The following is a 24,787-nucleotide window of genomic DNA, read 5'->3' as shown; positions in this document are numbered from 1 at the left end:
CTGCAAGGGCTTCTTTCTGCCCATATGGGCAGCCAGCACCTACAAAGGATAGGGATTTAAATTTAAAAAGCTCTTGGTTGTGGTCCCTGAGTGCCTAGTATGTGTTCCAAAAATTATCTTAAACATTATGTCTTCTAAGTATTTGGTGCCAGTTTGTAAAGAATTTCAAACATATCATATTATAAAATGGAAATAGTGCTAAATTATGAGATTATTCACTTAGAGTTCATAGAACAAACATAAACCTCTAAAGAAAAAAGGTATACAAGAACAAAACAAGATAAATCTCTTTTGTTGGGTTTAGACACAATGTTATTTTGCTAGATTCTCAGGACAGAACTTTCTGTGATATAATTGTAATAGGGAGTGCTAGTGTTTGTGAATCATGACTGTTGGAGCCCTGGAGTTATTCTTCATAAACTACAAAGACTTATTTCATTGCTGGATCTCTCTTGCTATTATGCAGCAAAATAAAAACACACTGGCATTGACAAGAGCCAATTCAATAAAGATTTATTGAGCAGCTACTATGTGCAAAGCACTGTGCTAAATATGGTAGAGGTTAAAGAGACGAATAGGATGTTGCCCTTCACTGGGGAGCCTACAATCCCAAGAGGCAGGTGAGGAAAAATTAAATCTGAAGAAAGGCAGTATTTGCTGTGCTATTACAGAGAAACAAAATTCTACAACAGCACTTTCTTTAAATCACAATTAAACCTTTACTTATTAGTAAAACATTTCTGAGAACAATATGTTAGCATTTAAATTAATACTGGGGTGAACACAGGATTCACTGAACACAAAACAAAACAAAAATGGGTGGCTCATTTCTGTATTCCCTTGGTTGCTTCAAGCCTGCCGTTTTTTTCTAATCTGGGCTAACTGAGTGGTGGCAAGTCCCTGAAATAAGTGGACTCCCCACTGAAGCTGGCAGCTCAATAGCTGTGACTCTGTGGTTCTTCCTGAAAGGCCAGTACCACCAAAAATGGCAGGGAAGTTGGCACCCTGTGAAGTGACACCATAGTTTTGCCACTGCAATGAATCTCTAATACTCTTTTAGTGTCCCATTTCGGCCAGTTACCATCTGTGGCCTTTTAAAAGCCGTGCAGGTTCTGTACTTACAAAATGAGCAGGCTGTCTTAGCCTGTATAATGTGTCTAAGGTTCTTTCTAGCACTAAAATTCTGTTGCCCTTACTGTGAAGTTTTGATAAGAGCCATAACATTTTCCTCCCAGGCTTTTCCACATCAAGTAACACAAGAGAAAAAGAACATACATATTATTGGGAGGTAGGGAAGTACCTCATTTCTTTCAATAATATCCCTTCTGATTTTTCCCCTTCACTCATGTTTCTATAACCAACCTTCTTTCTAATTAAGTCTTGTATTATTCAACTTGTATAGCAAAAAACATAAAAATAAAAATAGTTATATAGGACTTGTAGGGGTAAATGTGATGGCACAGAGGTGGAAAGTGGACAGAATCTGTCCAGAGTGGGCATGGAAGCGCTGGACACTCAAGAAACAAATGGATCTCTGTAGGTGTAGATGGAGATGATTTGTAAAAAAGATTATTTGACTCAACAAGTATTACTCAGCCAGAAAGACCCTGAATACAAGATAGTTAGACTAAAGCTGAACAAATCATTCTAAATTTCCATGACAGTATATGCCATGTTCTGCACATGTTGTAATAAATAAAAACTTTAGATTTCCATGTTTTGTACTCCCGTTAGCCAACAAAGACTTTGAGGTTTTTCAATGTATTTTAGGATTGTAAACAAAATACATTTTAGCAGCAAAAACATTTCTGCTTTTAAATTAGCATCAGAGGAAGGATCCTGTTTGGTTTGGTTTTCAGAGGTGGAAGGGGAAGTAGGGAGGAAAGCTGAATAATTTAAAGATTTAAATGTAGGTAGTTCTTTTAAAATACATATATCATCTTCAAACAGGACAATCGAAAGTTTCTATACTTCCATTTAAACTGGGAGAACTTTGCAAAATAATACTGGTACTTTTATTCCAGTGTAATCTCCAGAGAGGATGTTGTCCAGATGGTGCATGGCCTCTAATTGTCGCTGCTCTGTGCAGTGTGCGTAGCAGTGGTACCCTCCAGCCTCCAAAAGTCACAGGGTGAGATGAGTTAGCACTCTGGGGGACTGGAGGACCCATTGCTATGCCACGGCCCAGATATTTATTAAGTGCCTTCCATGTTCCCAGTGCTGGTCTAAGACCTAGGGATTCAATTAAGAACAAAACATGGCCGGGCGCGGTGGCTCACGCCTGTAATCCTAGCTCTCCGGGAGGCCAAGGCGGGCGGATTGCTCGAGGTCAGGAGTTCGAAACCAGCCTGAGCAAGAGCAAGACCCCGTCTCTACTATAAATAGAAAGAAATTAATTGGCCAACTAATATATATACAAAAAATTAGCCGGGCATGGTGGCGAATGCCTGTAGTCCCAGCTACTTGGGAGGCTGAGGCAGAAGGATTGCTTGAGCCAGGAGTTTGAGGTTGCTGTGAGCTAGGCTGACACCATGGCACTCACTCTAGCCTGGGCAACAAAGCGAGACTCTGTCTCAAAAAAAAAAAAAAAAAAAAAAAAAGAACAAAACATGGAACATCCCTGCCTTCATGGAGTTACCTAGGCAGACAATAGCCTTATGTCAAATTATTCAGTGCTAAGGCTTATACAGGATGGAAGAGGTTTCAGATTTTTCCTGTAAGTTCCCAGGATTACTTTAAATCAGTAGAAAAAGTCACTGAAAGAAAATTCTGACCTAAATGATCCACATGTCTCCAAAATAGGGAATTTCTCTGAACTTAGCATACCACATGTGTGTGTGCTCACATACATGCATGTACACATATATAAATTATTTAAGACTAGAAAGATTGTGCCTTGTTGCCAAATTGGCATCACACACAAACAACTGATGACATTTAGGGATAAAATCAGAGTAGTGGTTTTCTGTTGAAAATCAGAGTAGTGGTTACCTTTTGTTGAAAGAAAAGTGGATTCTCTCCGTTTGAAGTCAGAATGAAAGTCCTGGCCTCAGATTTAGGTGAGTCACTGAGAATACTTCAGTTGTGTTAACTCTCATGCAACAACAGTGAACAGTTTAATGAAGTTCCTTGGTCGTACTGCGCATCTGCCTTTGGGAAAAACATTGTACCTTATGGAACAGGGGGACGAGCATGTGCTATGGAGTCAGGGTAAGGGAGCTGATCTGAGTCAGGATTCCTGCCTTTTATTAGCTGTGTGAACTTAGATAACCTCAGAACCCTAATTTCTTCTTTATAAACTGTAAATAATAACATCTACTTTTGCCTTGCACGGCCATGTTGTGGTATAACGTGCCTGGTGTGTAACTTAGGTGCTGATTAAATTGTACCTACTGTAGTTGTTAGGGTCTAGTCATGATGGATCTTCTAGAATTGGTTCAGGGTGGTATAGAGACCACCATCCTAAAGACTTTAAGGGAAGGAGGATCCTAAGTGTGAAACAGTAATAAGAAATGATCAGCTTCATTTTTAAAGAGAATGGCAGGAAAATGGCCTCAGTCAATGTAATGAAATTTTGAGTATGATGCAGATCAACAGCTTAGAAGTAGGAGATTTAATTGGAAACTGGGCAGACTCTCATTCTCCTTAGTTTAAATATTCTTTTCCCAGTTATATCACTTAGCTTATATATGTACTACGAAAAAGACTTTAATAATCATACTGTGCCTCACTTTCTACACCTGCAAATTGTAGGTGCCATCTATATTATATGGATGGTTTGAAATGTGAATGAAAATGTATAGAAAGCTTTGAAGTCTTGATAAGAGAATATTGATAAATGTAAAGTATTATAGTGATTATCGTGATCATAAGATAAAAATTCTTTCCACCCAGGAGTACTTGAGGAAGGCACAGAAAAAACTATCATATTGCACTGCTAATTTCAAGGGAATTGTCTTGAGACTACTAGATGTTGAGAGATTGAACACTTGCAGGAAACACATATTAACAATTTTGTCGTCTTAAATTTTAAAGCTACACAAGAGTGGGTGAAAGAGAAATTTTATTCCAGGTGCCTTTGCAATCCTGTGGTTTTATTATATCTGAAATGTAGGATCAGTCTGTTGGCCTCTACTCTTCTTCCCTGCTATGAAAATGATGTCCATGAACTTTCATTTCATCACCGCTAAGCTTCTTCAGGGTAATAAGAGACAGAGGAGAAACACCTGGTCCCTCTCTCAAGTGTATATTTCCTACTCATGCTGTTAGTTCAGCTTTGAGGGCCTTGCTGCTTATAGCAGCCCCTTTTTGTTTTACTATTGAATGCCCCCCCCCCAAAAAAAAAGAATAAGCTTACCTGACAAAATTACATTTTGGTAATTAAGAATAAAGTTTCTTCCTGCTTTCCTACTCTTCACTTTATACCATGCACACCCACACATATAGACCCCGGAGAAACGAACAGAAAGGGAAGAACATAGTACTTTGGCTTCATCTCTCAGGTCTGACGCTGCTCTCTGGAGGCTGTTAGCGTCTGGCCTCCACACTTTAAGGCTATCTCCAAGTAACCTGTATTAACCATTATTTTAGAGCAAGAATCACCACTATTTGATTTTCTTTTCTATATGTACATTTTCTCTTCTCTGTGCTGCTGTTCAAAGTCAAATTCATCTGTGTTCCATATATGGATGCTTTTCCATTTATGAAGACTGCCACCAAATCAGAAGAACTTACAGTTTTTGTTACATCATTGTTTTAATTTGAAAACCATTTTCTTTGCCCTGTTAGCTTCTACATTAACATAGTGAGATATTTCATTTGACCACAGATATTAGACATTCAGTCTATAGTTGTTATCATTACCTTATTTAAGGTGTAATGATCTAATCACAATACTTCAAGTTCTGATCATTTACCAGGAACAAAATGTTCTGTGCTTTTGAATCAGGATAATTCCCCAGAGTGGTCTGAGAATGCATCATGAAAGATCTCTAGAAAGAAAAGGCAAATACTACACACTAGTGTTCTGTAAACCCAACCACCATAATTCTAATTTTGTTTGAGTGTTCTATGGTCATAAATAGCTACCTATTTTCTTGAAGGTATAATTCACAGTGTACATTTTAATAAGCAAAACTCTCCCTACTGGAAAGTTACAAACATTAATCAAAATGTAATCTTAAAGCCCTTAAAAACAATGTAACAGAAGAGCAGAAAAGCACTAAAACAAAAGATATGACGTTTATTTTTACAAAAGCAATAAACACAAAATAGGTAATATCGTATAAACTTCATTCATCCCTGTCCTGCTTTTGAGATCTATTGTCTGAAACATCAGTTTTGTATATATAGTTCCTCTCCTCTGTAATAACACTTAATTTACAAACAATTTGTATTGGCATCTTTTCTATTTCATTTAGAAGTTTTGACTAGTCTGGAGCCAAACAATTTGCGAGTATTATTTGTGATTACTCATAAAAGTCCATACAGAATTTACTGTCACTAAAACAGAAGTTCATATCTGAGAAACTGAACCCTAAAATCAGTAAGATCTGGAAACATATTAAATTAACTTTCATAGTAATTAAAATTTTAATAATTATAAGCTGTTTACATATCAAATTTGCTGCCGTTTTTGCTATCAGAGTTTTTAGATCAGAACTACATCAGAAATACATGTTACAAATCATTCAAGGAACGATATTTTCCCCCAGGAGAAGTGTGAGCACATTTTCCATTTGGACCCTTTTGCCTGGCAAATTGGAACCATATTTGAACCTACCTCATAGTAACTGTGTAAATAGATATAAACATAGTTCTATTATTCTTCCTGATCATAATTTTTGTTTATATATTTTCTCTTATAATATTTCCTAATCACACAAATGAAATCTACTCATTCCATGTAGTTTCTGATCTTTCAATTGTAGTCTAATATCCCTGGGTTTACAAATACATGTTTTTCTTGTTAGTCACCACAAATTATGCAGGAAGCAAGTGGAGTTTAATTAAAATAAATAAAATTATATTTTTTATAATCATAAATCTACAAGAAGTATTAAAATATTGATGACTTGGCTGTGATGAAATTACGGAGGACTGGTGTATCAGTCCCCCCATCCTGTTTAAAATGTTTTTCTCCATTTAAAGCAACAATAGTAAAAAACTAAGGAAGAAACACATTCATTAACTATTCATTTATCAACCATTCTTCCTCATCTTCAACCTTATTTTCTTTCTAAAGAAAAATTCACAGAAATGTTAACTGAGTTTTTTGAAATGTCTCAAATCCTTTTTATGCAAAGTCTTAATCATAGTATTGGAGAAGACAACACCTGTACTTACTCAGAATGTATCAGAAAGTTGTTATATATGGCCCTTTGCCACTTGTTTTTAAGAGATCAAAATAGGACTCACCTCTGATATTCCACGATAGTTACTGATATTGTAACTAAAATGCTTATTTGGACAGATGACTTTGTACTGCTTACCGGATGAAGCAGGGTCTAGACACAATTCTGATTTAACCTTACTGTACTAATTACTGTAAACTCCTTCTGTGAGTAGGAAAATAATTGTCACACTTTGCCCTAAAAGTAGAATAACCACAATGAAGCCATTAGATAATAATAGATAATAGTCTTAAGTGTTTGCATGTGTACCAACATTTAAGAGATTATCTGAAGTCAAAGTGTTCATTTTTCAGTGAGTATATGACAATATATGTAAGTCTACTATGATGAGAATACTATTCCTGTTGCACAAAAGTTCCAAACATATGATTATTGATAGAAAATCTTCATAACTTCTGATCAGAAAGACATGGAAACATTGGCTCCTGTCCTTCGGCCCTCAAATTATCATCCAGGAGCTATTTTTACCATTTTATCATTCAGTCTTGTGTTATAATTAATTATGTGTCTTTCTCATCTCCTCAACTAAACTAGAGTCTCCTGAAGTCAGGGACTCTATTTTATAAAATGTCTAGGTTCTATACAAAGCCTAAAACATGGTATAGACAGACAAACAACTCTACTTAAGAACTACCTGGTTTTCATTTTAGAATCATATAAAAATATACCTTTGTTCAAATAGGAATGTTGTATTTTTAAAAAAATAGATTTAAATGGCAATAATCAGAGGCTCATTACTCCAATCTAACTACCTGAGATAGCTTAATTCCCTAAAAGGCTCTTTATAAACCAAGAATGAAATTGATTTAAATTTGCTTGAATCTGAAGTTTTAAGGACCTGTACTTCAATATTCCTTCAACTGATCCAGAATTGTTGGCATAGTTACCTAGTCTCAGGAACATAAAGCTAAATACATTTCAATCTAATCTTAGCTCATTTCAATTTCTGAAAAAATACGTGTTAATAGATTTTGCACTGTCAGATACCTCCACAAAATGCATGCAAATAAAATAACAGATTGCAGACCTGGATATGATATATGCTGATGTTTTCAAGAAATAAAAATAACTGTCACATGAGCTCTCATCTAGTAAGCTAATTTTAATTTGTTGATCATATTTCAAATAGAAAGTTAAAAGTCATCTAGGAATAGTAATAATGCTTTTATTATGGTGAGCAGATTGAATCAGATAATGTGGTATCATTTGTAATGAGTTCTTATGTTTTTTATAGGTGGATAAGCGGAGCAGCTGTAGTCAATGCATTTTATTCTTCAGGCAGAAATCAGATAGGTAAGATGTATTCCTAAATAATTCTTTAATATTTCTCTACTATTTCCGATCAGTAGTGCATTATATGACCAATTTGAAATACTCTCAAATAGGCACAGCTGAGGCTGAGTCATTAATTTATTGAATATACTTCTTGAAAATAAGTGCATCTATGTACCTCTTTTCACTATAATAGGAAGTTTTAATTTTATTGTCATTGGTTGGTTACTTTTTTTTATTACTTCAAAATATAATGGGGACACAAATGTTTTGGTTATCTGGCTCTCTTTTGTAATGTTTAAGTCAGAGCTATAAGTGTGCCCATCACCCAGATAGTGTTCATTGTACCTGTAAGGAATGTTTTGCTTATTCCCTCCTCCCCTGCACCAATGCTTGATTTCCATTGAGTTTTTCTTCCCTGTGTGCACATGTATGCTCGTCAGTTAGTTACAATTTAATAGTGAGTACATGTGGTGCTTGTTTATCCATTCTTGAGATACTTCACTTAAGATAATAGTCTCCAGTTCTATCCAAATTGCTGCAAAAGGTATTAATTCATCCTTTTTGTGGCTGAGTAGTGCTCCATGGTTTACATATAGCACATTTTGTTAATTTAGTCATGAACTAATGGGCACTTGGCTTGATTTCACATCTTTGCAATTATGATGTGCTGCAATAAACATTTGAGTGCAGATGTCTTCCTGATAAAATGACGTCTTTTCCTTTGGGTAGATACCCAGTAGTGGGATTGTTGGATCGAATGGTAGGTCTCCTTTAAGTTCTTTGAGGAATCTCTACACTGTTTTCCACAGAGGTTGTGTTAATTTGCAGTCCCACCAGTAGTGTACAAGTGTTCCTTTTTCTCAGCATCCAAGCCAGCATCTATTGTTTTTGGACTTTTTAATAAAAGCCATTCTAACTGGGGTAAGGTTATATCTAATTGTGGTTTAAATTTGCATTTCCATGATGATTATGATGTTGAGCACTTTTTCATATGTTTATTGGCCATTTGTCTATCTTCTTTTGAAAAGCTTCTGCTATTGTCTTTTGCCCACTTTTAAATGGGGTTGTTTGTTTTTTTCTTGCTGATTTGTTTGAGCTCTTTGTAGATTCTGGTTACTAGCCCTTTATCAGATATATAGCTTGTGAATATTTTCTCCCATTCTCTAGGTTGTCTGTTTGCTCTATCTATTATTTCCTTAGCTGTGCAGAAGCTTTTTAATTTAATCAAGGCCCATTTATTTATTTTTATTGTTGCTGTGATTGCCCTTGGAGTCTTGTTCATAAATTCTTTGCCTACACAGATATGTAGTTTTTCCTATATTTTCTTCTAGAATTCTTATGGTTTCATGCCTTATGTTTAAGTCTTTTATCCATCTTGAATTAATTTTTGTGAGTGGCGAGAGATATAGATCCTGTTTCATTCTTTTACATGTGGCTATCCAATTTTCCCAGCATCACTTATTGAAAAGGGATTCTTTTCCCCAGTGTATATTATTGTCTGCTTTGTCAAAGATCAGTTGCCTATATGTGGATGGTTTTGTATCTGGGTGCTCTCTTCTATTCCATTGGTCTGTGTCTCTATTTTTGTGCCAATACCATAGTGTTTTGGTTATGTTAGCCTTGTAGTATAGTTTGAAGTCTGGTAATTTGATGTCTCCAGATTCATTCTTTTTGCTTAAGATTGCTTTGGCTATTCAGGTTCTTTTCTATTTGCAAACGAAGGGTAGGATTAATTTTTCTAGGTCTATGAAATATGACATTGGTATTTTGATGAGGATTGCATTGAATCTGTAAATCACTTTGGGTAAAATATGGACATTTTAACAATGTTGATTCTGTCAATCCATGAGTATGATATGTTTTTCCATTTGTTTGTGTTGTCTGCAATTTCTTTCCTCAGAGTTTAGTAGTTCTCTTTGTAGAGATCTTTTGCCTCCTTGGTTAAGTATATTCCTAGGTATTTTATTTTTTTTGTAGCTATTGTGAATGGTATTGAGTCTTTGATATGACTCTCGGCTTGACTGTAATTAATGTATAGAAATGCTACTTATTTGTGTACATTGATTTTGTAACCTGAGACTTTGCTGAATTTATTTATCAATTCCAGGAGTCTCTTGGAGGAGTATTTGGGATTTTCTAGATATAAGATCATATCATCAAGCAAAAAGTGATAATTTAACCTTTTTCCTGATTTAGATACCTTTTATTTCTTTCTCTTGATTGCTCTGGCTGGGAATTCTAGCACTATGTTAAATAGAAGTGGTGACGGTGGATACCCTTCTCTTGTTCCAGTTCTTAGTGGGAATGCTTTCAAAATTTAAATTATTACAAACCACATTAAGTAGTTTTGTTTCTTTTATATTATTCCCATTTATAGCTAAAATGGTTTTTCTTATTTCTAAGTACTTGTATCTTATCGTAAGTACTTTGTAAAAGTCTCTTATATAGCCATATGAAGCTATATTGACTTTAAGACTTCCTAAGCATCAGCATCTTAAAGTGGCTTAAAGTTCCAAGAGCCTACTTTCCACAGATACAATTCTCCTGACAATTCTGTATGCTGGTTCTAGTAGAGATAGCTCTATCTACGTCATCTTCATTCTGGAAGCCACCAAGGAGTTTAAAAAGTTAAAAACTCAATTATATTAAGTTGAACCATATGAAATTGTATTTACCTAACCATTTATGATCACTAATAGTAACATCACAGGCATATAAATAAAAATAATACACGAATGGTCATATATAATGAATAATTAAATGACTTAATATGAACAAGATATATATTTTTTTCTTTTCCTGGGAAGGCCTGGTCATCTTTGAACTCTCTCTGTCATATCACATAAATGGACCCAGTTTTTTGGGAGGGTTATTAGCATTAGAAAGGTACCCAACTGATTCAGTGCTGCCAGAGGTATTCTAAATGAACAGTAGAGCCTCCAGATGTACTTAGTTCTCTAGGTTGGCTGAGTCCTGCCCTTCAATTCTAAGTGTGATCCAGAATCAATAGAGAAGATAGCTGGGCTCAGTGGCTCACGCTTGTAGTCCCAGCAATTTTGAAGGCTGAGGCGGGAGGATCATTTGAGGCCAAGAATTAGAAACCAGCCTGAACGATATACCAAGCATCTCCATTTCTACCAAAAAGTTTTTAAAAGATAGCCAGACATAGTAATGTATGCCTGTAGCCCTAACTACTTGGGAGACTAAAGCAAAAGGACCACTTGAGCCTAAGAGTTTGAGGCTGCAGTGAACTATGATCATGCTACTACATTCCTGGGTGCCTAGTTGACAGAGTGAGACCTTGTTCTCTTAAAAAATAAGAAAAAGAAAAAAAAAAAGAAGATAACCTCAGCATTATTCTAAACTACTCTATTGCTATCTCAGAGTCTGTTGTAAGCCTCATTTTTCTTGAATTCTGTTACTGTGTTTTCCCGAAAATAAGCCCTACCCACAAAATAAACCCTAGCAGGATTTCTAAGCATTTGCACAATATAAGCCTTACCCTGAAAATAAGACCTAGTGGTGGGCATGGCTACACAGCCTATCTGTACAACCCATGCATTTCATCGCGGAGCAGTAAAGATGAGCAGCCCTTCTCATCTGCCCCATGAGATCTCTATTGCTCAACATGAGAGATTGGGGCCAGTGGTTCTAAAGGAAATAGAGTCGCAAGAAATTCAGGATGGAATTCAGGGTTTGGAGAGTTATGATGATGTTCCAGAAGAAGACGACTTAACTATATCTGAATAAATGTAGATTGTTGTACCGTACTTAAAAAAAATAACACATCCCCTGAAAATAAGCCCTAGGGTGTCTTCTTGAGGAAAAATAAATATAAGACCCTGTCTTATTTTTGGCGAAACACGGTACCAATTAGAAATTATGAAAAATCCTATAAGATATCTATCATTGATTAATAAACAAATCTTAAACAAAATTATATCCTTTTATGTTAAAGTTTGATTACACCTTTCTCCCTTGCTTTTAAGTTAAGAAGAGCTAAGTTAAGTTATCTACATCTTCTTTTAGTATTTTTATGGTTTCTGATTTTGGAATAAAACTTTAATCCATCTGGAATTTACTTTGGTACATGACATGAAAATGAATTATATGATGTAACCAGGAAAGATAGTCTTTATATAACCTATAAATAATAAGTAAAACAGACATGTGCGCCCAGGTTCAAATCAGTTAGCTCAAAGTCTAAGCTAATGTCTTCTGGCTGTGGAAATGATTGCCTAAACTCAGACCAGAACCTGATTAATGATCAACTCTTTGGAACCATGTAGTCAACCCTTTGTAATATATTCCTAAAACCTTTCACACCTTTTCTTAGAAATGCCTTTCTCTCTGGAGGGTTTTCACTTTGAAATTTATTTTTAATATTTAGTAGTTCTGTCAGTGTAAGATCTCTTTCATTCTACACCGAGATTGATTACACTATTCTCCATTGCTTTTAAGTTAAGAAGAGGTAGATAATTAATTCATGGCATTGCACTGAATTAATTTTCAGTACAATGCCAAGGCTCAGTGAGACAACCTAGACCCTTAGCTGTGCATTAGGGCAGACTGAGGGATATAGTTTCATTTCAGTCCAGCTAAGGGAGGAATCAGACCTGATCCTATCAGACCTGGTGCTGCTACATCCTCTGTAGGAACACTTTGGCATGTTCAGCTAGAGTAGGCCCAGGCAGCTTAAGGTCCCAAGACATGACCTTGTTTGACTCTGAATTACCCCCAAGTCTCTGGAGATGGCTCAAAATTAGTCTACTTCAGAGATTCTCTGATCAGAGAAGAGTTGGAAATGCTCTCATTTTGAGTTTGTCATCCTCAAATCAAACAAGCACATAGCAAAAGGAAAAAGAAGGTAAAAGTGGCCCAACATTTCACAAAATAGAAAATCATCCTCTGAATGATGAATAATTGGCCATAATAAGCATTTTTATTTTAGAGAAAGAGTTTATCTGTGTCTCCCAGGCTGTAGTGCAGTGGCAAGATCACACCTCACTGTAGCCTTGAACTCCCAGGCTCAAGTGATTCTTCTGGCTCAGCTTCCTGAGTAGCTGGGACTAAAGGTGTGCACCACCATGCCCAGCTAATTTTTAAATTTTTTGTAGAGATGGGGGACTCTCTATGTTGCCCAGGCTCGTTTCAAACTCCTACTCTCAAGTAATCCTCCTGCTTTAGCCTCCCAAAGTGCTGGGATTACAGGAGTGAACCACCACTCCAAGCCTCCCATTCTTAATATATAAGAAAGATCTTTTTAATAATTCTCAAGATAAATGCATCTGATGGAAATATGAATTCAGAAAACTGTTAACCTCTGTCCATATGCTTGTCTGCTAATAATAGCAGTTCAAAGAGAGGAAAGTGTCATGCAAGAGGGAAAATCTTTGAAATATGCACTTTTTCCTCTTTGACAATTCATTTAGATATTCAAAGTGGGAATTGTCTTAACTAAAAATAATTGAAGATTCAGATCTTCACCTTTCTCCTTGATAAAAATGTGTGTGTGTGTATATAAATACACACATACATACATATCTTCTGCAGCACTGTCTTAATAGATTTGGTATGAAGTTCATTACACCATTGGAGTTAGTATAGAATAGTATCTTCCACATACATGACCCCCCACACACACAGACAAACAAACACCTCAAGTTAGATTGCATACACTTTTTGCCAGGATTGGTCATTTTATGCTAAAAATATTTTATTATCATTAGGGAGTTATATCAATAATTTCTACTTTTTATTTTTGCTCATTACATCTTTTTTATTTTTATTTTTTTAATTTATTTATTTTTATTTTAGCATATTATGGGGGTACAAGTGTTAAGGTTATGTATATTGCCCATGCCCCAATCTCTACTTTTTAATTCAGCTTCTGCCATATTTTGCTAGAACTCACATTCAAATTTGTTACACCACTCACCACTTCACATAAACAAAGAAGTCAATTTCTAGGAAAGAAGGCATACTGGAAAGTGTTTAATTTATTCTTCCTCTTCCTTGCCCAGTTGCTTCATGGTGCTCCAGAAGCCTTCCATGTCATGCCATTAAGAAAGTTGCCCCTGAATGTTTGTCAAATGTTTCTCTGCAAGTTCCAGGCAGAGTTGAATCATCTTATTAAACCTTAAACTCTCATCCAAGGAAATGATCGAGTCAGATGGAAAATCTTACTGCTGCTGTATTCTCCTTTTTCATTAAAATTTCAGTAGGAAACTTTTAAATGAATATTTTTAAATTTCAGAAATGTATAAGCTATTTACTATATTCAGCCTGTGTGGTCTGTGAATACCTTAAGATAATTAAATTTTCTAAAGTGTCTTTTTTTATTCCTAGGAGCATTATTTTCAGACTTGAAAATTGAGAAAATGTTTCCAAACATGTTGCTACTCCATTTAGTATAAAAGAATGTCTAATTATTTTCCACCAAAAACATTTTACCTGATTGCAAACATGAGCTTTATCTGAAATATGTTAAAATTGAATTGCTTGCAGCCTTAAAAAGTAACTTAGGAAAGTTGCTCTGGTGAAGTGTTGGGGGGATGGGAGAGCAGAGGAGGAGGAAGGGGAGAAACAGTCTTTTGTATCATAGACCAATGTCTAACCTAATTAACTCACTCCTTGACAATCATGAATGTAAAAAACGTACACCCAAGCGGTTGGTTATAAGCAACAGTTGTGAAGTCTACCAGTGGCAGCAATAAGGTTAACGAGGAAAATCCCTCTTAGCAAGATTAGCTGAGGAAATTAAAGGGGAGATCATAATTAGCAAAGCTGAACTTGAAAACTAGTATTTAATATGAGCCATAAAAATCTTATCACTTGCCTGAAGAATGGCATATCAGGGTATAATTAAAGCAGCAAGATCTTTATAGTTAATGTTTAGTCTTGATAGCATGTTTCATAAGAGCATTTTATATAATGGGTAAATTTTAATCAAAGTACATAGTGTGGGAGATAGTATTCACTTTAAGTTAATAAAGTACTGTGCATAATTTTTATACTTTAAGCTAAAAATAATTTCTTGGCACTGTTTAGCTCAGGCAGCTACACGTGAGGTATAACTTTCATCAAAATTCTTCAAGGACGAAAGTATTTTTTTATTACTTTGTCATTTGAATGTTATGGCAACTTTCCAAATTTTTTAGAAGTCTGGAGAGAGCAATTAAATTGCTCAGAGTATTTTTAAAGTCTCTTTTGTAAATATCTAATATTTATCCCTGAAACCCATGAAAGGTTATGTCATATTCAACCCACCTGAAAGACAAAGAAACAACACTAGCTATTCTGTGTTAACTAGATCTTATGTTTCTTAATGTCAGGGCCCTTCTGTTATATTCTTGATATCCCACATAGCAATGACCCATGGCTTTGCAGGTAACAGGTGTTGGTACAAAAGATTTTGTTTGTTTGTTTCAGAACATAATGTTTCAGTTACTCAGTAGATACTAGAATTTTAAAACATGAAAGATAAAATTACTAAACTGTGGGCGTTAATTTTAATTTCTTTCTATGGTCAAACAACATGACCCCAAAATTTATTAAACAGATGAAATGTATTCCAAGAGAAGAGAAGAAAATCACATTATTAGTATATTTCAGAAATAGTAAAAATATGGTTTGACCAGAATATGTATTACAAGAGAATAACGGAGCAGGGCCTAGGGCACCTGGAGATGATATTGTGTTTATGTAGAGAACAGTGAGAAGCCTTCTGAAGATTTTTAGCAGGAGAATAATAATGACCAGAGTTGCTGCTGGCTACAGGATAGATTCAGATTCTAGATTAGATTTAGGATAGATTATAGATAGTTAGTTGAGACAAGAGGTGGGAAGACAGAGTAGGTAATTCCTACAACAAGGAATGAGTGTGTGAAGCACGATGGTGGCAGTAATACTGACAGGAGGAGATAAACCAGAGAGATGCAACTGATAGGAAGACACATCACCTGGTCTTCACCTAAGGAGAACGTAAAAGGCTTTGTAAAAGAAAAGGGAGGTAGTTAAGATACATAGAAACATTCATGGGTGATCGAGATCCTTCAAGTGTCATTAACAGAAATAATAAGGTCAAGAGAGTTATGGTTATGGCTTAGAGTTTGATGTTTGACCCATTAAATTTAAAGTGTTTATGAGATCCCTAAATGGAGAAAGTTAGCAAGTTACTGCAGATGTCAGAGTAGACATATGAAAACTTCATTTATTCGGCACATTTCCTGCACACTGATTATGTTCCAGGCACTGTTCTAGTTTGAGGTAATAGAGCTAATGAACTGTAAAAACAGATGGAACAAAAACCAAACAAATGAATACACAGACTCACAAACCTCGACTCTTAAAGGGCTAATATTTGAGGAGCTAGGGTGGAAGTGGGGCAGACAGAAAAAGCAACAACTCCAGCCATAAACAAATAAACCAAATATAAGGTAATCATAGGTGCCTTGATGAAAGTAAAATAAGGTTATGTGATTGAGGGATACCTTCAGATGAGTGACGCTGTTTATTTAAGATGCCATTGTAGATAGACAATGGCATCTGTTTTAGAAATAACATTAAAAGTAATATTTGTGTTATTGAGAAACTATTTCTTCCAAATATTTGTAAGGGAGAAAGGACCATCTGAATGAAGCTTTTCATTTTCCCTTACTCCTAACTCCTTACAGCAGAAAATAATCTTTGAAAAAGAGTGTACGGTGAATTGTGATTATAAATCATAGATTAGGGTGCCACTCCAGGATGAACTCTTTGTTGTCATCAGTAACAAACAGCCTGCATTTGTTTCTATCACAGAAGATTTTTGTGTATACCTAAGTGAAACCGACGTACTGGACAGCATCTTAACAAGCACGGCGCTGACCCCAGGCCTGCTGTCATAGAGTAATACCACAAATCATCCTTAACCATCTTCTCTCCTTGTAGTCTTCCCAGCTGGCATTCTGCAGCCCCCCTTCTTTAGCGCCCAGCAGTCCAACTCATTGAACTATGGGGGCATCGGCATGGTCATAGGACACGAGATCACCCATGGCTTCGATGACAATGGTAAAGTGCAACTGTCATTTTCCTTTGGCTGAAATATATCCTCATAAATTTGATTACGAGTCATTATAATTTTTATCAATACAAAACCACATGTATTCATCTGTGTATCATTAGCTTAATCTTCACCATACTTTCAGTTTTCTCTTTAAACTGCTGCTTAAGAAGATCAAAAAGTTCTAATATTGAGGTAAACAGTGGGTGCTACGCCCCTGGCAGAATAAAGCAAATACTTATCTTGAGAAAACACTTTGATATTTGTCAACACCGGTGATAATGCTTGGTCTTATTTTCTAATCGTATGTTACTTATCTTGCTAGACCCTTAGGGGTCAGAGTCTATGTCCATGTCTGAGAATCAGATATATTCATAAAATCAGAAAGTATTGCCTATCCAAGTTCCCATAAGACTCTCAAGTTTAAGTGCTTTTGATTAGGGACTTTTTTGGCTTTTTTCATCTTATATCTACTACCTAGTTCACACTCTTTCAAGAGTAGGTACTTAAATGTTTGTATGCTTCCCTAAAGGGAAAAATTGATGTAGAGTTTCAATGAAAGCTGAATTCCTAAGAGGAATAGAAGAAAATATGTGAAACATGTACAGAAATGATAGTTAAAGCTATGAAAACGATTAGTTCAGAAGTGGGAAGAAAGTAAAAAGAGAACAGTAGCAAGAAAATAATTAAACCTTAACTAGACCCAACTTTAGAGAGCCAGAGGAAGAACAGGAGACAAGAAGGATATAATTTTTTAAAAGACTATAAGTGTCTATTAACTCAATTAAACTATCCAATAGTCTTAACTGGTAAATACTAATACTATTTTCATTTTTCAAGTTAAAAAACTAGGGGCACATGAAAGACTTTCTCAGTGTTACAAAGCTAGGAATTGGTGGAATCAGGAGGTGAGTTCAAGTAGTCTGGCTTCATAGCCCTGTTCTTATTCATTTTAATATTTATTATACATATAGCATAGCCCTATTCTTATTCATTTTAATATTTAATACATATTTAAAAGGTGATAAAATTAAATGTCAAAACATATGACATATATAAACGCAATTGGGGCTTTAAAAGAAGAAAGATCAATGTAGTTTAGGACTGGCAGAAAAGCTTCAGGAGAAAAGGAAGACTTTTTCTTTGTGCTTATAGTAGAGGGAAACTGAGCCCACAGTTTGATGTCTTATGAAGGATCTGAGAATATGAAATGAATGTCAGAATGAAAATGCCAGCCTTTTTAAAAACCTCAAAATATCTCATTAGACAGACTTGGTTGAAGCAAAAACCATCCAACAGAACAAGGCATGATTTCAGGAGTGTTTTGTCTGATGGCCTCACCTGACATATCCAGACCCTAGTGTGTGAGATACCTGTGTCAATACTGAGACACATCAGCAAATAAGCTCCAGTGGTCCAGGCTTTCCCAACCCTGTGGATGGGGAGGGACAGTGGTGTCTCACATCATCTGTCCAATTTTACACAAAAGTATTTGGTTCTCGTGCTTTGAATTAAAGGTATCTTATTGTAGTTCTTGTTATAATGAGTTCCCATTTTACTTAAATAAATATATTATAGGCAGAAATTTTAACAAGGATGGAGACCTCATTGACTGGTGGACTCAACAGTCTGCAAATAATTTTAAAGACCAATCCCAATGCATGATATACCAGTACGGAAACTTTTCCTGGGACCTGGCAGGTGGACAGCACGTATGTCATTAGTATTCTCTTGAAAAGTTTTAAATATATTCAATCTTAAGTGAGCTATTGATGTTTTTCTTAATGATCCTAATAAAAGGTCTTTTTAAAAACAGCTCAATGGAATTAATACACTGGGAGAAAACATTGCTGATAATGGAGGCCTTGGCCAAGCATACAGAGTAAGTAATAATATTTCCTTGCCATTTTAGTGATTGGAGTGTTTAGCATATTTAATCATTCATTTAAAGCCTTTTGCAAAAAAAAAAAAAACCCACATATAATATAAACAATAAATGATGAATAGAAATGGGAAAAATGTGAAGAGAAAGGTTATTGTAAATATACTAATCATAAGGGTCAGTACAGTTGATGTGATTAGAACTAAACACATCTTTTAAGTTTGCAAAAAGCCAAGAAAACACAGAATGTTATATCAACAGAAATGAGGAGATATGAAAGTTCTACAAAGGAGGCAACAGTTTTCCAAGAAGTAATCTCTGAAATAAATTTTGTAGGAAAGATGTCCCATAAGGATGATTATTTCAGGCTCATTGATCAATATAATGAACAGGGCCCTCAGTTTTGCAGCAGGTGGAGTAGCATTTGAGAACAATAATTAGCATAAATCAGAGGCATAAATCTCAGCATAAATCAGAGGCATTATATTAAACCACTGTTCATTTGCCATGATTATGATAGGGGACTGAAGGACTGAAGTGATATGGTTCCATCACGTGGCCTTACAGTCAACCAAACTGCTATGTGCAAAGGAGTATTATCAGTGGAGCATCACTTAGGATTCTATTTAGCTTTCCATTTATTCTTCCATTCAACAAGTATTAATTGGGACTTTACTATGATCTTGGCACTATTCTAGGCGCTGGAGACATAACAACGAACCTCCCTAAAAAATGGCATTATTTGATTATCTGAACAAATGATGTTCTAGTGGATGCCATGTGCATAAGAAAAGTAGGGATTTTCACGAAAGGGTGGAGGATTGGTGGTCTTAGGAGCAACAGGGAGGAGTATGGATGATTTTGAATGCTTCTCTCAACCCTGAGGTAGCCCACATGTGGGCGAATGAGCAGAGTTTACTTGGGATGGTACAAGGGGCAAGATATCCCTAGACTAGAATTGGGCTTCTCTAAAACAAGGATGAGTGCAATGATTGGTGGAGTGGATGAGAATGTAGAATTATTTGTTCACCATAGAAATCTTTTGGTTAGAGAGGAAGAAAATAACATGAGTGGTTGGTTCTGGGAAGAGAAAGCATCAGAGAAGTATAGGGAAACATGAATGGTGGGCCCTGTGACTTGGCATTGATCAAGGACAATCAGAGTATGAAGTTTAGGAGATTAAGCCTTCTGTGTTGTTTCCAGAAAACATGATTTCCAGCCACTTCCTGATGGATGGTAGATTGCTAATGCTTTGAATGCTTGGTAATTTTTCTTTCTTTTTTTTTTTTTTTTTTTTTTGCTGGATGCCAAACATTGTGCATTTTACTTCTTTGGGTGGATTATTTGTTTTGTTTTGTTTTTCTATAAATATTCTTGAGTTTTATTCTAGGATACAGTTAAATTCCTTGGAAATGGTTTTGTCCTTTTGGATCTTGCTTTAGAACTTGTTAGGTGGGACTGAGACAGTTCTCAGTCTAGGGACAATTATTTCCAACTGCTGAGACAGGATTCTACTGTGTAAAACCTGTGGTTTTCCATTCTTGTCCTGGGTACCAGGCACTGTTATCACTAATCCTTTTGAGTGATTCTTCTCCTAGCATTGAGTGGTTTGTTCATACACATCTCCAGATCAATACTAAGCTGAATGTTTGAAGGTGATCATCCGCGATCTCCGAAGTTTTCTTTTTGTGTAACTTTCTCAGCTGTAGTACTCTGTTCTTGGTATCTCTGAACTCTCAGCTTCTTCTCAACTCAAGGAGTTCCCCAGGCTCTGACTGAGGTTCTCCTTCCTATGTTGTGGGCTGAAAACTCTCAGGGCAATAAGCTTGGCCATCATAGGACTCACTTTGTTTACCATCTCTCAGAAATCTTTCTTTTTTTTTTCCTTGATGTTCAGTGTTATGTAAACCATTGCTTCCTATATTTTGTCCATTGTTTGGTTGCTTCAGCAGGAAATTAAATCCAATACCTGTCACTCCATCTTGGCTAGAAGTGGAAGGCACTGGTGCTCTTAATATTCCCATGGTGATTCTAACATACAGCCAGATGGGGAATCACTGCTGTAGAAAATCTAGCCAAGTTTGGATTGATGGTACTTCTGTAGAGACCCTCACCTAGAGAAAGTACAGAATTAGAATATAATGAAGCAAACTGGAAATTGGAAATGACACATCTCAAAAAGTTTGTTTTCAATCCTTTTTAAGTATATTTATTAGAGAAAAACTACCTTTTTTCAATAATGTTCATAAATCCTTAAGAATTAAGAACATTTTCTGACATTCAGGTTACCTAAATTTCTTCCTCCTAATGTGACTGAAGTTCAGTCTATTTTGTCTTGTCTTCAAGGGACCAGAATAGTTGCATAGCCTTATTCTCACGCTCATACGATACTAGGCCTCTAAGGAGTCTCAAGAGAATCCCTTGACTTTTGGTAAGAATCACTCAAACTAAGTCTGGTGTGAGTCTATTTTGCTAAGAGTAGTAACTAAGCCTAACCTAGCAATTACAGACATCCTTGGCAATCCATTCATCCAAGTGGCTGGCCTCATCCATAGAACATTTAGATAATAAGTTTTTCATCACTTATTTTAATCATCCATTCATTCAATTGACATTTATTGATCATATGACATGTACTAGGCTCTTGTCATCTGCTAATCAGTATCCTGTTCTTTTCAGAGCATTTGAAAATAAATTCTCGTTTTCTTTCTAATCCATGAAATAGTTGTAGTTTGTCATATCTAAATTATTATTATGTATCATTACAGTGATTTTAATATAAAGGTTAATTACTTGGTTACATGGTCATTTACGTAGGTTTATATACAAACTTAAAAATTATAATCATCTTTTTTCTATTTTATCAACTGCCTAGGCATACCAGAATTATGTTAAAAAGCATGGTGAAGAAAAATTACTTCCTGGACTTGACCTAAATCACAAACAACTGTTCTTCTTGAACTTTGCCCAGGTATTGTATCTTTCTTGAATGATAGATGTGGAAATCATTTTGAGTTATAATTTCACAGTAAGTTAGATAGTGCATACTGAGTTTTCTTGCTTTTATCAATTGTGGTGGAGCATTTGACTTGACCACCTTTCACTGTTTATGATAGACTGTCAGATCATATTAATGATAAATAATTGTGTTCTTGATTATTCATTATTTGACAACTTAATGGCTGAAAAATGCAAATTTCAATTTAATTTTGTTTCTTCCCCCCAACCTGCTCAAACAAATAATCCTTGATCGAATCTAAGCACACTGCTTTGCTTTTTCTATTCCTATCTATCCTAGGTGTGGTGTGGGACCTACAGGCCAGAGTATGCAATCAACTCCATTAAAACAGATGTGCACAGCCCAGGCAGTTTCAGGTATGTGGGTATAAAGAGCAGCCAAGGTGATCCCATATTGGCTCTTTGGCTTCCATATTTGGAATATGGCCTTGTCTGTGATTTTATTATATTTGGAAATCCAGTGCTTTTTTTTAAATGTTTCATCATTTTTATTTTATTTTAATTGTTTTTATTTCAGCATATTATGGGGGTACAAATGTTTAGGTTACATATATTGTCTTTGCCCCACCTGAGTCAGAGCTTCAAGTGTGTCCATCCCCCAGACGGTGCACACCACACTCACTGGGTGTGTATATAACCATCCCCTTTTATTTGAGAGTCATAAGATCAACAGGATACAGTATATGTTCACACAAACATAGCCTTGGTTGCTCTTTTTCTTAGAACTATGTGTCCAAGGCTCAGCACCTGGTAGATTTCAACAAACATATGGCCTCAGAATAATGCCTCTATTTATGGCTAGCATAAAGATGTTCCTAAGAGGCTGTGAATGGTTTAGGCCTAGGCCAATGAGTTCTCAATTTTAAAGAAAAATTTACATTCAACATAAAGAAAAACTTCTACTAATTAGAGGTTCTCCACCATGGAATAGCACTGTCCCCAAAACTTGAGGAGAGAATATACTGATACAGAGGTCAGAGAACAACCCATCCAGGGTGCTGGAGAAAATGCCCTACAGAGTGGAAGACTAAGTTAGAAGATACCCAAAGTCCTTCCCAAATCAGAATATCTAAGAGAACAATGGACTGAAAGAGAATTATTCTAACCAACATTTGAAATGTTAAATGCTAGATCCCTATGTGTTTTAGGACAGAATTTCTAATGCTACCCCTTTCCCATGGACTATAACACTTAATCACTCAGTTGCAAATCAACGACTACACTTCTCAGGCAAGAAAGTCTGGAGGGGAAAAAAGTAAAAATTTAGCAGGGTGGTTGAAAAATGGAATTTGAGAACAAACGAGAACTAATGAAATAAATTTCAAAAGCCCTACCTAAAATGGATATGAACATACTGCCAAGATCATTCATTCCTGGGAAAAAAACACATTTGTTTATGGGGAAAAACACTTTCAATTATGAAGCAATAAAGTAACACATTTAAAAATTAAAGAATTTATTCAGCTTGTTCTAGTATCATCATTGTCATTATCATCGTAACTATCTAGTATTTGCCTAAACAGTTCTTTCAAAATTCATTTGCTTAACTGTTTATTCTGTGTAATCCAAGCTAAATTTAGTCGTGCTAAGATATTTAAATTAGCAGCTTTTTAGGTAATGAGCAACAAAGTCACTGGAGCAATTCCTATTATGGCTTATCCAAGAAACTTTTAGTTTTAATTTTTAAAAGTTGTCTTTTTCCTTACTAAAGTTTTCAGAAGTTAAGGTATAAAGAATCTAATTCTGAAAATAGCCAAAGCTTACACAAACCACCATATAATCTAATTTGTCAAAGCTTTGTCCTGTATTTCCCCATGAACTAAAACATATATCCATAAAATCCTCAGTAAATTTAAGTAGTATCTTTATAATACCTTGTGTATCGGTCATCCTCGGAGAATGAAAGGTTGCAAATTAATTTTTTGACAGGGAAAAGTTTGTCTCTTTTGAATAGTAACATTTTCTCCTAAACACTGGATTAAAATCTGTCTATTCAAAATACATTTTCTACCTTCTTGCCTTAACAAAGTATCTTGGACAAGATCTAACCTCTTTTTTCTGATGAAACAGACTATTGTTATGATCACTAGCTGTGGTTTTGCTCTTTATTTATTTAGTGAAATCCTCAAAAGCTATAGTATCTGGAACTATTTACTCCTACACCAATGCTGATACTTTTTGACTTTTCATTTTGGCTTTTTACTGGAATTTCTCTGTATGTCTGTTTATTCCCTCGTTCTCTTTCTTTTTACCGTATTGCCTGCCTGTAGCCACCCATTCCTCCATTCTAATTAGCTCAGAAAACACAGTGTTAAGCTTACATGGTAAAAGCAAACATAGGCTTTGAAAGAAGAAACACTTGAGTTCCAACCATGGTTCCACCATTTACTAGCTGTTACTTAAACTCTGTACCTGTTTCTTGATATGTAAAATGAGGCTTAAATTATCATGAGAGTTGCTGAAGGATTCATGTTAATGTACATGAGACGCTTCCTACATATGTTTGAAAATTAATACTAAAACTATATGAATAGAATAAGAATGCCTATGAAAAAGGTTTATGGACATTGCAAAATTGCCCTATCAGCTGACAGTCAAGGGCTTTTGTTGCTTATTTCTTATGTTCTGCATAGTTTAGAATGTCAGTAACTGATAAGTGATAGGTAGGTAACTGTTTTATACACCTAATTTCAAACTGAAAACAATATTTTATTACAAATGTGTAAAATTACTTGTATCTTTAATTTTTTTTGTTGTTCTGGCTCCAAAGATGCCCCCCTTAAATGACTATTTTTCATTCATAATAAGAGAAGTTGTATGTGTTGTTTTTATTTTTCTTATTTTTTTTCAAGGGTAAATGGAGTGCCAACCTTTTGTCAAGGAAATAATTATTTTCTCTGGAGGTAAAGAGATTTCCTTGGCAAAAGGTTGAGGTTACATTTAGTTTTGGAAACAGGCTGTTTCCTGGCTGTATAAAGTAAAACAAATTTTTTAAAGAACTTTCAAAACTAATAGACATTGAGTTGCTACTGAAAATTTATGCTTGGTGGTTTATGTAAAAATCTTTTTAAGATATAGGGATATTTGTAACCTTGTGCTTAAAAAGCCACATTGTTAAAAACAAAAGGTAAAATATACCTGATATAAAGCTGAATC

The 24,787-nt window shown here is 35.4% G+C and overlaps 1 protein-coding gene across 6 annotated transcripts in view; it reads left to right on the top strand.

The window, feature by feature from the left end:
* Window positions 1–24,787, top strand: part of MME (membrane metalloendopeptidase) — a 129,536-nt gene that overhangs the window by 94,266 nt on the left and 10,483 nt on the right. For all 6 annotated transcript variants that reach the window (XM_012774378.3, XM_076004497.1, XM_012774372.3 and 3 more), the window contains 6 exons: window positions 7,648–7,706; window positions 16,620–16,739; window positions 18,310–18,443; window positions 18,548–18,613; window positions 21,489–21,584; window positions 21,912–21,988. In XM_012774378.3, coding sequence (XP_012629832.1) covers window positions 7,648–7,706; window positions 16,620–16,739; window positions 18,310–18,443; window positions 18,548–18,613; window positions 21,489–21,584; window positions 21,912–21,988 — 552 coding nt within the window. The remainder of the gene's footprint in view (window positions 1–7,647; window positions 7,707–16,619; window positions 16,740–18,309; window positions 18,444–18,547; window positions 18,614–21,488; window positions 21,585–21,911; window positions 21,989–24,787) is intronic.

The sequence above is a fragment of the Microcebus murinus genome, chromosome 1, assembly GCF_040939455.1.
Source record: "Microcebus murinus isolate Inina chromosome 1, M.murinus_Inina_mat1.0, whole genome shotgun sequence".
Taxonomy (NCBI): Eukaryota; Metazoa; Chordata; class Mammalia; order Primates; family Cheirogaleidae; genus Microcebus; species Microcebus murinus.
Note: the sequence above shows the minus strand (reverse complement) of the source record. Positions and strands in the feature narration are given on the sequence as shown.